The 14,024-nt window shown below is 39.1% G+C and overlaps 1 protein-coding gene across 2 annotated transcripts in view; it reads left to right on the top strand.

Moving 5' to 3' along the window:
• The window catches only part of LAMA2 (laminin subunit alpha 2), a 388,723-nt gene that overhangs the window by 134,015 nt on the left and 240,684 nt on the right, over positions 1-14,024 (top strand). For both annotated transcript variants that reach the window (XM_084284185.1, XM_084284186.1), the window contains exon 5: positions 11,592-11,771. In XM_084284185.1, the coding sequence (XP_084140311.1) occupies positions 11,592-11,771 (180 nt within the window). The remainder of the gene's footprint in view (positions 1-11,591; positions 11,772-14,024) is intronic.

The following is a 14,024-nucleotide window of genomic DNA, read 5'->3' on the forward strand; positions in this document are numbered from 1 at the left end:
TGTTTTTATATCCTACAAACAGCTTGAGATTGACTGCATTCAAATTGCTTGGCAAAATAACCAACTTCAAATACCAAAGTTCTAAGTGAAAAAATATATCACTTGGATTTGAGCATGTATATTTTAAATATGAATGAGAATATTGTGCTTACTTAAAATTCTTAAAAACTTCATTTGTTGAAGTGTGTTAATCTTAAGTAATTTAGTTGATTATAAATTTTCATGCAAAGCAACAGCATTTTTACTGTTCCATTAAATAAAACAACAGAGGCAACTAACATGATTCCCATGTTTGCACATCAGTTAATGCAGAAAGGTGTATAGATAGATGGCAGTGCAGAAACAGTGTGTGTGTGCTCAGCTGTGTTAGTAATACACTACTGGGCACAATACCTAGCACTGACTGGAGCATCTACCCCAGTACATCAGAGGCCTTGACTCAGACTGAGTTCCAGGGGGAGGATACAGCTCTTCACCTCTGGGTCTGCAAAAAGTGTCTGGGGCCTCTTGCTGATGTTTGGACAGAAAGAGATTGTGTCCTTGTCTGCAGAAAGTTTGCTCTGGTTAGGGATTTGTGTCACCAAGCAAAAGAACTGCAGGAGGATGTCAGCAGACTGCACAATATCAGTAGTGACTGGAAAGATATTAACTGATTTTTCTCTGGGACTCTGCAGCCTGAACTCACAACTGTAGCAGAAGAGGAGCAGGTGGAATCTTTTTGCTTGTTGGTTCAGAAATGGAGACTCCCATGGTGGCGAAGACTGGAAATTAGTGACTTCTTGTCACTAATTGACAAGCTTGTCTGTGGGGAGCTTCAAACCTACAAGCTTACCAGAGAGACGGGGTGGCATAGTTCACTGAAGTGCTGCAGTGGAGCTTTTCCAGGCCTCAGAATATTACCCCATTGTTTTTCTATGTGGGCACAAATGATATTGCCAGGGGAAACCGTGTGACTCTGGAAGAAAGAGTCAGGAACTTGAGGGGCCAGGTGGTTTTCTCCTTATGCCTGCCATTGAGAGAGAAGAGCATGAGGAGGACCCACAAATCCTGTGGGTCAACAACTGACTGTACCACTGTCATCAACAATATTGATAGCCAGGCGGGGGGGGGGGGGGGGGGGGGGGGGGGGGAAAGCTTTAAACTAGGAACAGCAAAGGAAGTAGATGACATGGATTTGTCAATGACACAGACAGTGAGGATGAAGGCACCCTCAACAAGTCTGCTGACACCAAGCTGAATGATGTGGTTGACATACTGAAGGGAAGGGATGCCATCCAAAGGGGCCTGGACAAAGTTGAGAAGTGGGCCTGTGTGAACCTCATGACGTTCAACAAGGCTAAGTGCAAGGTTCTGCACTTTAGGCTGGGGCAATCCCAAGCACAAATACAGGCTGGGTAATGTGGAGAAGGACGTGGGGGTACTGGTGGATGAAAAGCACTTAGAGCCCAAAAAGCCTACCATATCCTGTGCTGCGTGACCAAAAAAAAAAAAAAAATAAAAAATTTTTGCTACTAGGTCAAGGGAAATGATTCTCTGCCTCTACTCCACTCTCATGAGACCTCACCAGGAGTACTGTGTTAAGCTGAGGGGCCTGCAGCATTAAAAAGATACAGTCCTTTTAGAGCAGGTCCAGAGGAGAGCCATGAACATGATCAGAGGGCTGGAAGACTTCTCCTTATCAGCCTAGAGCAGATAAGGTTCTGGGAAGACCTTATAGAGAACTTCCAGCACCTAAAGGGGGCCTACAGGAAAGCTGGGGAGGGACTCTTTGTCAGGGAGTGTGGTAGCAGGACAAGGAGTAATGGCTATAAGCAAAAAGAGATTTAGATGAGGTATAAGGAAGAAATTCTTCACTATGAAAGTGGCAAGGTACTGGAACAGGCTGCCTAGAGAAGCTGTGGATGCCCCATCCCTGTAAGTGTTCAAGGCCAGGCTGGATGGGGCTTTGAGCAACTTGGTCTGGTGGGAAGTGTCCCTGCCCATGGCAGGGGGGTTGGAACTGAGTAGTCTTTAAGGTTCTTTTCCACCCAAACCATTCTGTGATTGTACAACAGAGTAGAATGCCCCCTCCCCCTCAGTGTAGAACACGCACACATGCACACACACACACGCGTGGGCTGGTAGGCAAAGGGTGCTGGTTGATACAGACAACAGAGACTTTGAACACAACAAAACCTAGCTGAAAGGGGTCCGACTCATGTATGCATGTATACAAATGTACACAAATAAGGAACTGCTGAAAGAAAAAGAAAAAAACGTGCATCATGAAGCTATTGTGCCCTTTCTGGGCAATCAGTGTGACAGGGGCCTAATAAAAGTGCCTGTTCACTAGCATGCAGCATGGGGAGCAGACATGAAGAATTAGTGGTCTGTGGGGAGCTGCAAACCTACAAGCTTACCAGAGAGATGGGGTTGCATAGTTCGCTGAAGTGCTGCAGTGGAGGAGTATAGACTTCAGGAAGGGCAGAAAGGAAAAGTGAGAGGTTTCTCTCTATGTTAGAGAGCAGCTGGAGTGCATGGAGTTCTGATTAGGGACAGGTAATGAGCCAGTTGAGTACTTATGTGTTAGGATTAGAAGACAGATCAATGCAGGTGATGTTTTGAGTGTAGGTACCATAGGTACTGAGTACATATTCAGTGAGAAATCTGTGAGGCCTTCTTCAGACAAGTGGAAGGAGGCTCGCATTCACAGGCCCAGGTCCTCACTGGGGAATTGAACCACACTTATAACTGCTAGAGGGAGACAGCACAAACCATCCAGGAGTTTTCCAAAATGTATTGATGACAACTGTTAACAGAAGTGGTTGAAGAGCTAACTAAGAGATATACTCTGTCTATACCTCTTGCTTTCAGAAAAGTAAGAACTGGTTGAGAATGTGAAAGCAAGGGGCAGCATTGGCTGCATTGATCACAAGCTGGTCAAATTCAGGATACAGAGAGGAGTGAACAAAGCCAAAACAGGTTCATACTCAACTCTAGGAGAGTGGCCTTTGGTCTTTTCAGGCAGCTGCTTTCAATAATACCATGGAATGAGTCATTCCCCACTGGACCTATAACTGTTTAATCTCTTTGTTAATGATCTGGATGATAGGTCAGAGTGCACTCTCAGAAAGTTTGCAAGCAATAGAAAGTTGAACAGAGTGGCTGTTGCACCAGATGGTTTTGCTGCCATTCTGAGGTGCCTGGACAGGCTGGAGGAATGGGCTAACAAGAACCTCATGAAGTTCAACAAAGGGGATTGCAAAGTCCTGTGCTTGGCGAGGAACAGTCCCATGCACCAGTAGAGGCTGGGGCCGAATGGCTGCAAAGCAGCTTTGCAAAGAAGGACCTGGGGGTCCTGGTGGACAACAAGTTGACCATGAGCCAACAATGTGCTCTGTTGGCAAAGAAACTGATGGTGTTCTGGGTTGTGTTAGTTGGAACATCACCAGCAGGTTGAAGGATGATCCTTCCCCATCTGCTCATCAGTGGTGACAGCACACCTGTTCCGTTTGGGGCTCCCATATACAAGAGAGATATGGACATTTTGGAGCAAGTTCAGCATATAGCTGGGAAGAAGATTAAGAGTTTGGAGCATTTGTCCTACAAATAGAGACTGAGAGGACTGTGATTATTTTACTTTGAGATAAGAATTCTAGTCACATGGTTAAATGGTCCAACAGTCATCTGTTTGGAACATACTTCAATTTCTCTCATACATCTTTGTTACAGAAGCTAGGACTAGATGCATCAGTGTAGCACCATGATCTGCAAAAGTGTCCATGCCCAGCAGCTGAGAACTGTTGGCTGTGCTAATTAATACCACTTCGAAGGGTGTTAGAAAGAGGCATTGCTGCTAGTGCTGAGAAGGAAAGAGTAAGTCAGAGATTGTAAAAATGAGATTCTCTGAAGTATTCTCAGCATCATGTTAAAGGCTAAGTAGACAGATAATTTGGGAGCATAGTTAAGTATAGACTAGTGTATCACAATATCTGCTTTTAATTGAAGATACCAACACAACGGGCATGCCAGAAACAAGTTGCTCATAAATGACCAATTGGCTTGTAGAAGATGGGCTCTATGGATTAAAGAATAATATAGAATAAAATTAGAAAGTCAGCAGAAATAAAATAGTGTATGAGATCTCTTTTAAATAAAATTCAGTACCTAAATTGGGACACCATATCAGCAACTTCCAGAACTGAAGTGTGGAATTGAGTGGGTCTTACCAAAGGAAGGCTGAAGTTGTAATACAAGTCTTCTGAAACCTTTTGGCAGACTGTGTAGTTGTCAGGATCAAAAGTGAAATAGTGATTCTTAAACACCTGACCTCTCCTGGTGTGGATAGTAAAGGAATCTATGATTTACTGCACAACAATGCGAAGATCCCAGTTACAAGGATAACTGCTGTACAATTATTATGTAAAAATAATCAGAAAATTCTTAAAATGTCACGTTTCATGGGAAGAAAATCTGCAAAAGTACAATTTAAAAATAGAAAAGATGGTCAAACAGCTAAAAAAATTTCCAGGCAGCCTAGTTTGCTTGATGCACACTCAGAACATATACATGCTACATTTCAGAATGGTTCAAAAAATCCTACAGTATGTTTAAACCATAAACTATGGAAAGATAAAGGGTATTAAAAGTAAACTAGCATCATCTCTGAATGAAAGTTATGTATTTTCTTCCAATCAAGGATAATACATAGGAAAATAAGCTCCAGCAAATGAAATGTTAAACTACAGTAAAGATGGAAAAAAAAAATGTTTTGAGTGACTGAATATGAAGTTGAAATAAACCTTTTTTCAAAGACATCAGATTTAAGAAGTCTGTCACAGGACTGGTGGGCTGAAAGATGATCAAAGAGCATTCAAGGAAGATAAGGTCATTGCAGAAACGCTAAATTAATTATTTGAATCAGTTTTTGCTACAGAAACTGTCAGGAGAGTTTCAGTATTGGAAACATTATTTACAGGAGAGGAATTGTAGAACTCGCAAACTAAATTGTAAACTGAGGAAGTGCAGAAATATTTGATAAATTGGATAGTGAAAGAAACACAGGGCTAAAATAAGTGAATTACAACAGTAACTGTTTAATTTATCAATTATAATCATGCTCAACAGCTGAAGAGCTTGTGGTGTCATATTAAACAGGATGTATTTTTTTTTAGTAACCTTGCTTAGGAATCCAAGGAAACTACAGATCTGGAAGCTTGATGCTAGTGCCAAGCTAATTACTAATAAACAAATCTGATAAAGAATAGAGCTCGTAGAAAGATATACTTGTTTGTTACAACTGAAGAACTAGGAATTAAGTGAAGTCAGTAGGAGACAGGTTTAAAACAAGCAAAAGATGTTGTTTTTTTCCCCCTACAAGTAAATTAGAGAAAATCCTTATTATACAATGGACATAGCTTCTGAAAAATGAACTGAATTTAAGTTGAGACAGAATTCATGGAAATTTCTTGAGGCTTACCAAATGTGTGGAAATTATATATGGCTCAGGCAGTCCATGGGAAAGTGTTAGGTATGTTTGCCTTTGTTCTATCCTTAATACGGTCCAGTAGTTTTGGCTATTGTATGACACAGGCTACTGTGCTAGATAGGCCTTTTGGTTCTGACACAGTACATAGATTTTAATTCACTGAAGTATTTTGAATATCTATAGCAGTGTCTGTGCTGTTCAACATACTCATGGGCAATTTGGAAAATCAGAAAACTATAATAGCAGTATTTGCTGGTAATGCAAAATTTAAGATAATTTGTTGTATGATACTAAAAGAAAAATATGAAATGTAGTGTTGATAAAATAAAGGTAGTGTAAGAAAAAAAATAATTGTACATGAATGCTGATGGGTTAATGTTGGACTAAACTCTCCTCAGAGTAGAGAACTTATAGTCATTCTCAACAGTTATCTGAAAAACTTATCATACTGAAGCTTAAAAATGAAAATAAATTAACTATTCATGATTTCATCAAATATAAAAATAGAACACTCTCACAGAAATGACTCATGATCTGTGTTCCAGGTTTAAAAGGGAGGTTCTTCTGTTTATAAAGAAATAAATTTCCTCCTATAGTGACAAGTGTCTGTAGTGGTGAAAAATATAATGGTGGAAAAAGGGAGTAGACTAATACCAGAGAAAAATACAATCTGTTGAGATTAAATTCTATGACTCAGATTTGGTGTGTAATATAAGAAGCATTTAGACAGTTCAGTCAAAGGAAGTGAAGATGGTGTAGCAGAAAAATCACTCTTTAAATGCCCTCTTTCTTATATTGCTTCCTAACAGGTTTCTACTAGCATTGTTTGGAGACAGGAAATTGAATTAGGTAATCTTTGGTGTTATAAAATGGCTATTCTGGTTTTCCATTTAACTGGGGTATACATTTTCTTCAATAACTGTTAGAAAAATTAGTTGCAAACCAAATCCAGAAGATAGATAACTTGGTAACTAAAATAACTTTGACATGTTTTTTATATATTAAAAAGATATCATTTTGAGTCTGATCCTGTTTAACATTTTCATTAATGATTTGGGTGATATGACAGAGTGTACTCTCAGCAAGGTTGCAAATGACGTAAAACTGGGGGGGGGGAGTGGCTGATATGTCAGTATTGTGCTGGCATGTGGGGACAACCTCATCAAGCTGGATAAATGGGTTCATAGGAATTTCATGAATTTCAACAAGGTCCTGCATCTCAGGAGGAACCCCAGCTGTTTTCCATACTGGAAAGGGATCTGGGAGTCCTGGTGGACACCAAGTTGAGCATGAGCCAGCAACATGTCCTAGGCTGCATTAGGCAAAGTGTTACCAGCAGGTCAAGGGGGGTGGCCCTCCCCTCTACTCAGCCCTGGTAAGTCCACACCTGAATCACTGGCTCTGGTTCTGGGCTCCCATTTGCAAGAGAGATATGGACATCCTAGAGAGAATGAAGGGTTATAAAGATGATGAAGGTTCTGGAGCACCTATGTATAAAGGCTGAGAGAGCTGGGACACTTCAGCTTAGAGAAGAGAAAGTTCAGGGGGTATCTTATCAGTGTGTATAAATACCTGAAGGGAGGGTGCAAAGAGGATGATGCCACACTCCTTTCAGTGGTGTCCAGCAAGAATGGACACAATCTAAAACACAGGAGATCCCATCTGAATATCGGGAAACACTTCTTTACTGTGAGGGTGACTAAGCACTGGTACAAGTTGCCCAGAGAGACTTGTGGAGACCTGGTCCTGGACAACATGCTTTAGTTCTGGCTGTTGACTAGTTGATAAATCAGGTGCTGTTCAAAATGATTTTACAAAATGAGAGTATGGCTTTTGTTATGGTAACTTTTAGATGTTTTGGAAGGGAATGTGCAATTTTCCCAAAGGTCCAATTTGTTGGAATTTAATCTTGGAAGATTTCCTGGTTGGGGAAGAAATTTCTTGGGTTGAGATCTATGTTGCTTTTATTTAGAATTCAAAGCAGTTATTACCTCGATGTTGGAATTAGTAAATAAAAGCTGTTCATAAAATCTGAGCAAAATTTTAGATTGTTCCTCCATGGGGACTTGGATTAGCCAAATTAGCAGCCCAGTGGGTAGATTAAAGTATTAATACTTTCCTGGTAGACTCTGGCTGTAGAATTCCTGTGTGCAGTACATGTACATTTAGGGCAGGACATCTCTGCCGTAGTTGCCTGTATGAAAATGAGACTAGTCTCTTCAGGACTCAGAGCTATATTATGATGAGCCTGAATGACATAACGATAGACAGTTATCGAGGACTTTGTTCACTGGAATATTTTTCAGATCTAATTCAAAAACATTTTGAGAATAAGGGACATGTCATTTTCTTGACTGCAAACTTGCTATTGTGCAAACAGCATCTTACAAATAGGTGCAGGATTGTTCTGGGAGGTAAGGAGAGAAAGTAAGCTCTTGAAAAACTAAGTGATGTCTCATGGTGAAACAGTCATACCCTTAAAAAAATAAAAAAGTTATTTAAAATTTAGACCGTTTCTGATTAATGACAGATGTTTCCAAAATACTCTTGGTTTCTTCCTGCCTCTCTTTTCAGGGAGTAGGAACAACTTAGCTGGACACTCTTAGTTGATTCTAAGTGTTTCTAGGGAGAAATTAGTGATTTCATCACAGATGTTGAGAGTAGGAGAGACAGTAATTAATTTTGCCTGTGTAAACATTTCCCTTTGGATTAATTTTGGTAAAACTATCCAGTTTTAATTTCCTAATCTCAGTGTTATTTTGGTGTATACTTTTGAACATGTGCCACATTTCATGCAGGACATAGCTGCGTTTCAGAAATTATGACAAATTATTTGTTGTTTTAAGATGAAATTGTGAAACATTTAAGCACAAGCTTGAAAGACAATATAAATGAAAGGTTTTTTTCTTTGTTAGTTTCACCATGCCAAATAGATTGATCCATGGCACCTTGTAAAAAGGGGGTGTCTGTTTCTTGTCCAGGTACAAGAAACACAGGGATCTCCTGGAAAGAGTCCAGCGGAGGGCCACAAAGATGATACGGGGCCTGGAGCATCTTCCCTATGAAGAAAGGCTGAGAGACCTGGGTCTGTTCAGCCTGGAGAAGAGAAGACTGAGAGGGGATCTCTTCAATGTATATAAATATCTGAGGGATGGGGGACAGAAGGATGTAGCCAACCCCTTCTCAGAGGTTTGTGGGGATAGGACAAGGGGCAATGGCTGCAAGTTAGAGCACAGGAAGTTCCACACTGACATACGAAAGAACTTCTTCACGGTGAGGGTGACGGAGCATTGGAACAGGCTGCCTAGGGAGGTTGTGGAGTCTCCTTCTCTGGAGTTATTCAAGGCCTGTCTGGACACCTACCTGCGCAGCCTGCTTTGAGGAACCTGCTTTGGCAGAGGGGTTGGACCCGATGATCTTTCGAGGTCCCTTCCAACCCCTACAGTTCTGTGATTCTGTGATTCTATTTTGAAAAATAAGCTTCTTCTTTTTTTTTTTTTTCTTTTTTTTTTTTCCCAATAAGTAAATATTTTAATTCTGTAAAACTATTACTCCAAGATTTTTTCCCCAACAGTGCCTTAAGACTAAATTAGTTCTCTCTCTCTTTTAAAAATATAAATCAAAATATGTGACTGCTATTTGTCAACTGTGTCATTTGGGGTCAAGCTGTGTCTGTGATTCATATTCTTAATTCTCTCTTGGTACTTAGAACATTACATGGGTTTTTACTTGCATATTTCTCCCTCACCCCAACACAAATTTTCTCTCTATTTTGACAAGATAGGCAGACTGCCATGCTGCTTAAAGCCATGGTGCTGTTGCCATTACAGGGTGAGAAACGGAATATTTCAGCACTACTTTGGGTATACCTCTTCTTTCTCTTAGAAGATATATAATAGAAGATATTTCTAGATATTTCTAGGCTAGAAATATCAAAGTCCAGTCTTTAGTATTCTACTGTTTTACACCATAGCCCAGATTTGTATCAAACAAACCGTAAGAAAGAAATTTGTTGGATCCTGTTTAAGGAAGGGAGTGATGATATAGAAAAAAAAAATGGGAGAGAGGGGAAGATTTCCCTGCCCACAGATTAATGTTATGCAGAGAAGTTTTAGGCATCTGTTCATACTAAATTCTGGTTCTTTAGGAAAGATCTAATAATTTCCACTGGCCCTCTTGCCACAATCTCCATGCTTCTTTTGAGGTTTACTTTCCACACGTTTACCTCTCTCTCTTCACTGGTGACCTGAGCAGTTGGCTGTCTTGCTCACCATGTGCTTTTGTCCAACTTGTAGCCAGACGTTTCTCATTCAGGAGCTCCTCCTTAATTCATGTTAGGGTTTTAGTATAATATTTGTTTGTACCCTGTCTTTTTGATAGTGTTTTATTCTGTTTGTCTCCTTTAATTTAATTACTTGTAGTCAGGAGCGAAATCGAGTCAGAGCTTGAAGTGAGAGTGCTGTTAGGATCTCAGGAGGAGGCAGCAATATCACTTCTTCCTGGAGATAATCTGGCAAAAGCCTAGAGGTGCTGATTCATATTCAGGCAGGATGTGACTGATAGTCGCTCCTGGCAACGTGGCTCAGAATGATTTTGTGTACCTGTGGATACAATGGAACAGGATGCTGAAAGTGATGAGGTTTAGTGTTACCCTGTTGGTAGTGAAAATAAGTGAGTTAATAGTATCACATAGCCAGTGCAAGACCACAGCTGTTCAATAAGCCTTCTATCCAGTCCTGCAAAAAAAAAATACAGGAAAGGAAGAGCTACTGCTTTGCAGGGAGCAGTAGATTTGCTGTTTCTCTCCTCAGTGTGAGGTAGCCACTGCTGAGTGAGTACCAGCTGGCATTCTGAATGCAGCTGTTTGCTTAAAACAGTGGCAATGTGATCATGTTCAATGATAGAAAATGGCTGGGTAGCCTGACCTTTCACTCGGAGCACTGAGGTGAGGTGCACAACATATCCATCACAAATAATAAAAAATTCTCTTATTCATTCTAATGTTCTGCATATTTGGCTCAACATCAGAACATCTTTCAGTGTGCTGGCCTATAATAAAAATGCCCCAATTAAAATTTAACACTTCAAAATACAGGAAAATTAAAGGTTTCTTTCTTCCCTCCCCCTAGGTGCTCATTAACAATATTTGCTATACCTGACATTTTTCTTCTCATAGACCTTTTCCAAGAATGTTTCTGTAGCAGCCCATCTGTTTTATTTTGTTGATTAACAGGTAGTGTGTGTTATTCCATGGTCAGTTAGAAAGGGTTCATCTTGGCTGGAGGGGAAGAAGATTGCCTGATTTTGTTGCCTTGCCCTGGGTGCTGTGACCAGAGTCACAGGGCACACTTATCCAAATTTCTAATGTTTACAATAGGACAGGCAAAGAAAGGGGGGACAATCTTTACTGAAACCATGGTGTAAGCAGAGATTGGTAGGATCTTTGGAAAAACAAATATTGAACAGAATTTTCAGAGATGATAGAGGCTTTTCTTAGGGACTAGGTGACAACTGTTGCAACCCAGAAAATTACTTCAATTTCCTGAGAACAAGATTCAAAGGAAATGACAAACTGTAAATGGGAAAGGGGAGATGCTAATAAATGATTATTTTATCTCATACAGCTGTTGTTGTTTTCAATATTTCAAAAGTTACCCTGTCTTTAGAAAACACCTAGTTCTAGTCTTTTGATAACAACTTCTCTAAGATGTGCAAACTGATCCCTGTTGAATTCTGAGTCCCATTCCAAATATCCATTCCTTTAACTCCAAATGTTTGAGCCCTTCAGTTGCTCAATACCTGAAAATATTTATTTCAGGCTAGAAGAGGAGGAATGATTTGCCAGCAGCATGGACACTATAGTAGGGCTTTGTTGTTTTGTGAAGTTTTTTTTTTGTTGTTGTTTTTTTTAACTTTCTTTTCTGTAGTTGATGACTTTCCTTTGCTCAAAAGGGATCAGTGGGTAGTTGGAAAACTTTTTGTAGGGAGATCTGCATTAGAAAGGATGAAGGTATTTTACATTTTCAAATGCATTCACACAGTGGCTTTATTGATATCTGTTGACATAATCATGTCAGCATCACTGTAATCTAATTCCGTATTGCTTTAATAATTCTGTCTTCAGATTCATACTTCTCTAATCAATGGACGGCCTAGTGCTGATGATCCTTCACGTGCTTTGCTGGAGTTCACTTCTGCTCGTTTTATTCGCCTGAGATTTCAGAGGATACGGACACTAAATGCTGATTTAATGATGTTTGCACACAAAGATCCCAATGAAATTGATCCCATTGTTACAAGGAGGGTAAGTTCTGGCAAGATAGTAGAAATGCATGTGTAGAAATGCATGTGTAGTTCACTTAGAAATGCTGTACTTAACTATGCTTGGCATAGGAAATCTTGGAAGATGATGAGTAGCTGTTTGTCATCTGTCAAAGTTGTGGTCATAAGTAGCAGATTCCCTTCTCTTCACAACATTTTGTTATCTTCTCTATAGCAGAAGTCACAGTTTTACATTTTCTACTTAATGGTGTTATTAACATAAAGAACATGTTTATTAACATAAGCTCCTTTTAGTATAACTATTCTGATATGGGTAATTGGCAAATGACTTCTCTTAGATAATGTCCTCTTGCCTCCTCTGCTGTTCAATCCTTTGCTGCCTTTAACATTCCTTGAACACTTTCTTTGAGTGTTATTTCTAGTAATGGTACTATTAGTCGCAGTAGTGCCTGAATACAACACTTTTTGCAATGTTATATGGCTGTTGATAACAGTAAAATTTTAGATCCTATTTTAGCTTAAAAGATTAGATGCAGCACTCAAACTTACACTGTACCCATCTTCTTCACTTTTACTTATGCATGCACAATCCTGACCTCTGTTTTTCCACAATCCATACTTTCTTCCTATGCCATACGTCTGTCTTCCTGCTGCTCAAAAGCTGCATGTTATTGTTTTTGTTTGTTTGTTTGTTTTTGTTGTTGTTTTCTTCTCATTTAAGAATGCTCTGAGGCATTCTTAAAAGCTGTTGTACAGGATGCATACCTTTCCACATTTTTCCTTTCTGCTCACTTTTTTTTTGTCTGTTAATCTTATTTTTCTTTTGGGGAATTGAATGTCACTACAGTAAGTCCTCATATACAGGAGGATTACTGCTATTCTCAGCTTTAATTATTTATCAACATATTTAACATATTTAAGATATTTAATTTATCAACAGTGGATAGCTGTAAAGAAGATAATTTGCTTCTTCTGTTCCACTTTTCTAGTTTTCATTCCTTCCTCCAAATACATAGGGTACTGGCTATTTCTGAAAGTTTGGAATTTGGCATTCTGTTTTGTACTGTAAACCTAGAAATGCTTCCAGTTGAGAGCAGTTATTGCACACCTCACTAATCATGGAAATCAATGTTTATGTGAGAGTACACGTTTAATAATCTGATTCTAAGTGAGCAGAATCACAAAAATGGAATATTTAAGATTCCAGTTCACATATTAAACATCACCATATACTCATTAAAAGCTAGTGCAGAATGATCCATAGATTTCTCAAACCAAGAAAGAAAAATAGCTTCTTTATGGCAAGTCTTTTAGAACATGAAGCCTTTTAGAGACATTTTCAAAGGAACAAGGATCAATTGAAACTTGCCATCCTTTCCTGGCTTTTCCTATAGAATACAGTAGACAAGCCACTATTCCAAAAAATAGGAAACAAAAGGTAGCCATAAATGATATCTTTTCTATATAGTTAAATGTGAATCATGAGTTATGTGAGTTTCTGCTTTGTTTGATATATTTGTTAATGATCTGAAAAAGTGGCTGAACGGAGGAAAGCAAAATTTGAAAATGGCATATGTTTGTTTTGACTAGCAAATTGTTAAGACGTTACTGGACCATCACCAAAACAGATGAAAGTGGACAAGTTGGCATACAAGATTCACTTTACAAAGATGTGATAATATATGATTATAAATGCCTTTCTGTTCTCCTTCCTGGTTAGAGGTATTAATCCCCACCAAAGAAAATTAGAAATAGTCATCTGTAAGAGCAATAGGTCAAATGTTATTTAAATTTTAGTAAAGAAAAATCATTGTTAGTCATTCAGAAGGCCAGCAATGAAAAACAGTTCTTTTTACAGAGAATTCTCAAATATTACTCAGCTAAGGTAAACAAAGGTGTTCTTGTCTGAGCTTTTATTCTCGTCTTTCTCTTCTCACCATCGTCATGCCTCCTCCTTTTCATGTCTTCTGAAGGGAGATAATTCTACGGCATTTGACTTTTCATTATCCAGCGTGCATATAGCCTTTTTCTCTGCTTATATTTGGTGTGTGCTGTGTATAAATTGACATGGCTCTTGTGACTTCAAACAAATGGAACTGTGCCAATTTATTTCATTCACTAAGCTTGAATCTGTTGATCAAGACATAGCTTGGGTTACACTCTATGCTATATTTGTGATAGATCAAAAAAGAAATAGAAGAGGACCCGACAGTTTTGTCAACAGAAATGAATTCTGTACATTGGCACCTGCATTTTATAATCCACTTAGCAAATC

Source organism: Netta rufina (genome assembly GCF_964035555.1).
Source record: "Netta rufina genome assembly, chromosome: 3".
NCBI classification, from domain to species: Eukaryota; Metazoa; Chordata; class Aves; order Anseriformes; family Anatidae; genus Netta; species Netta rufina.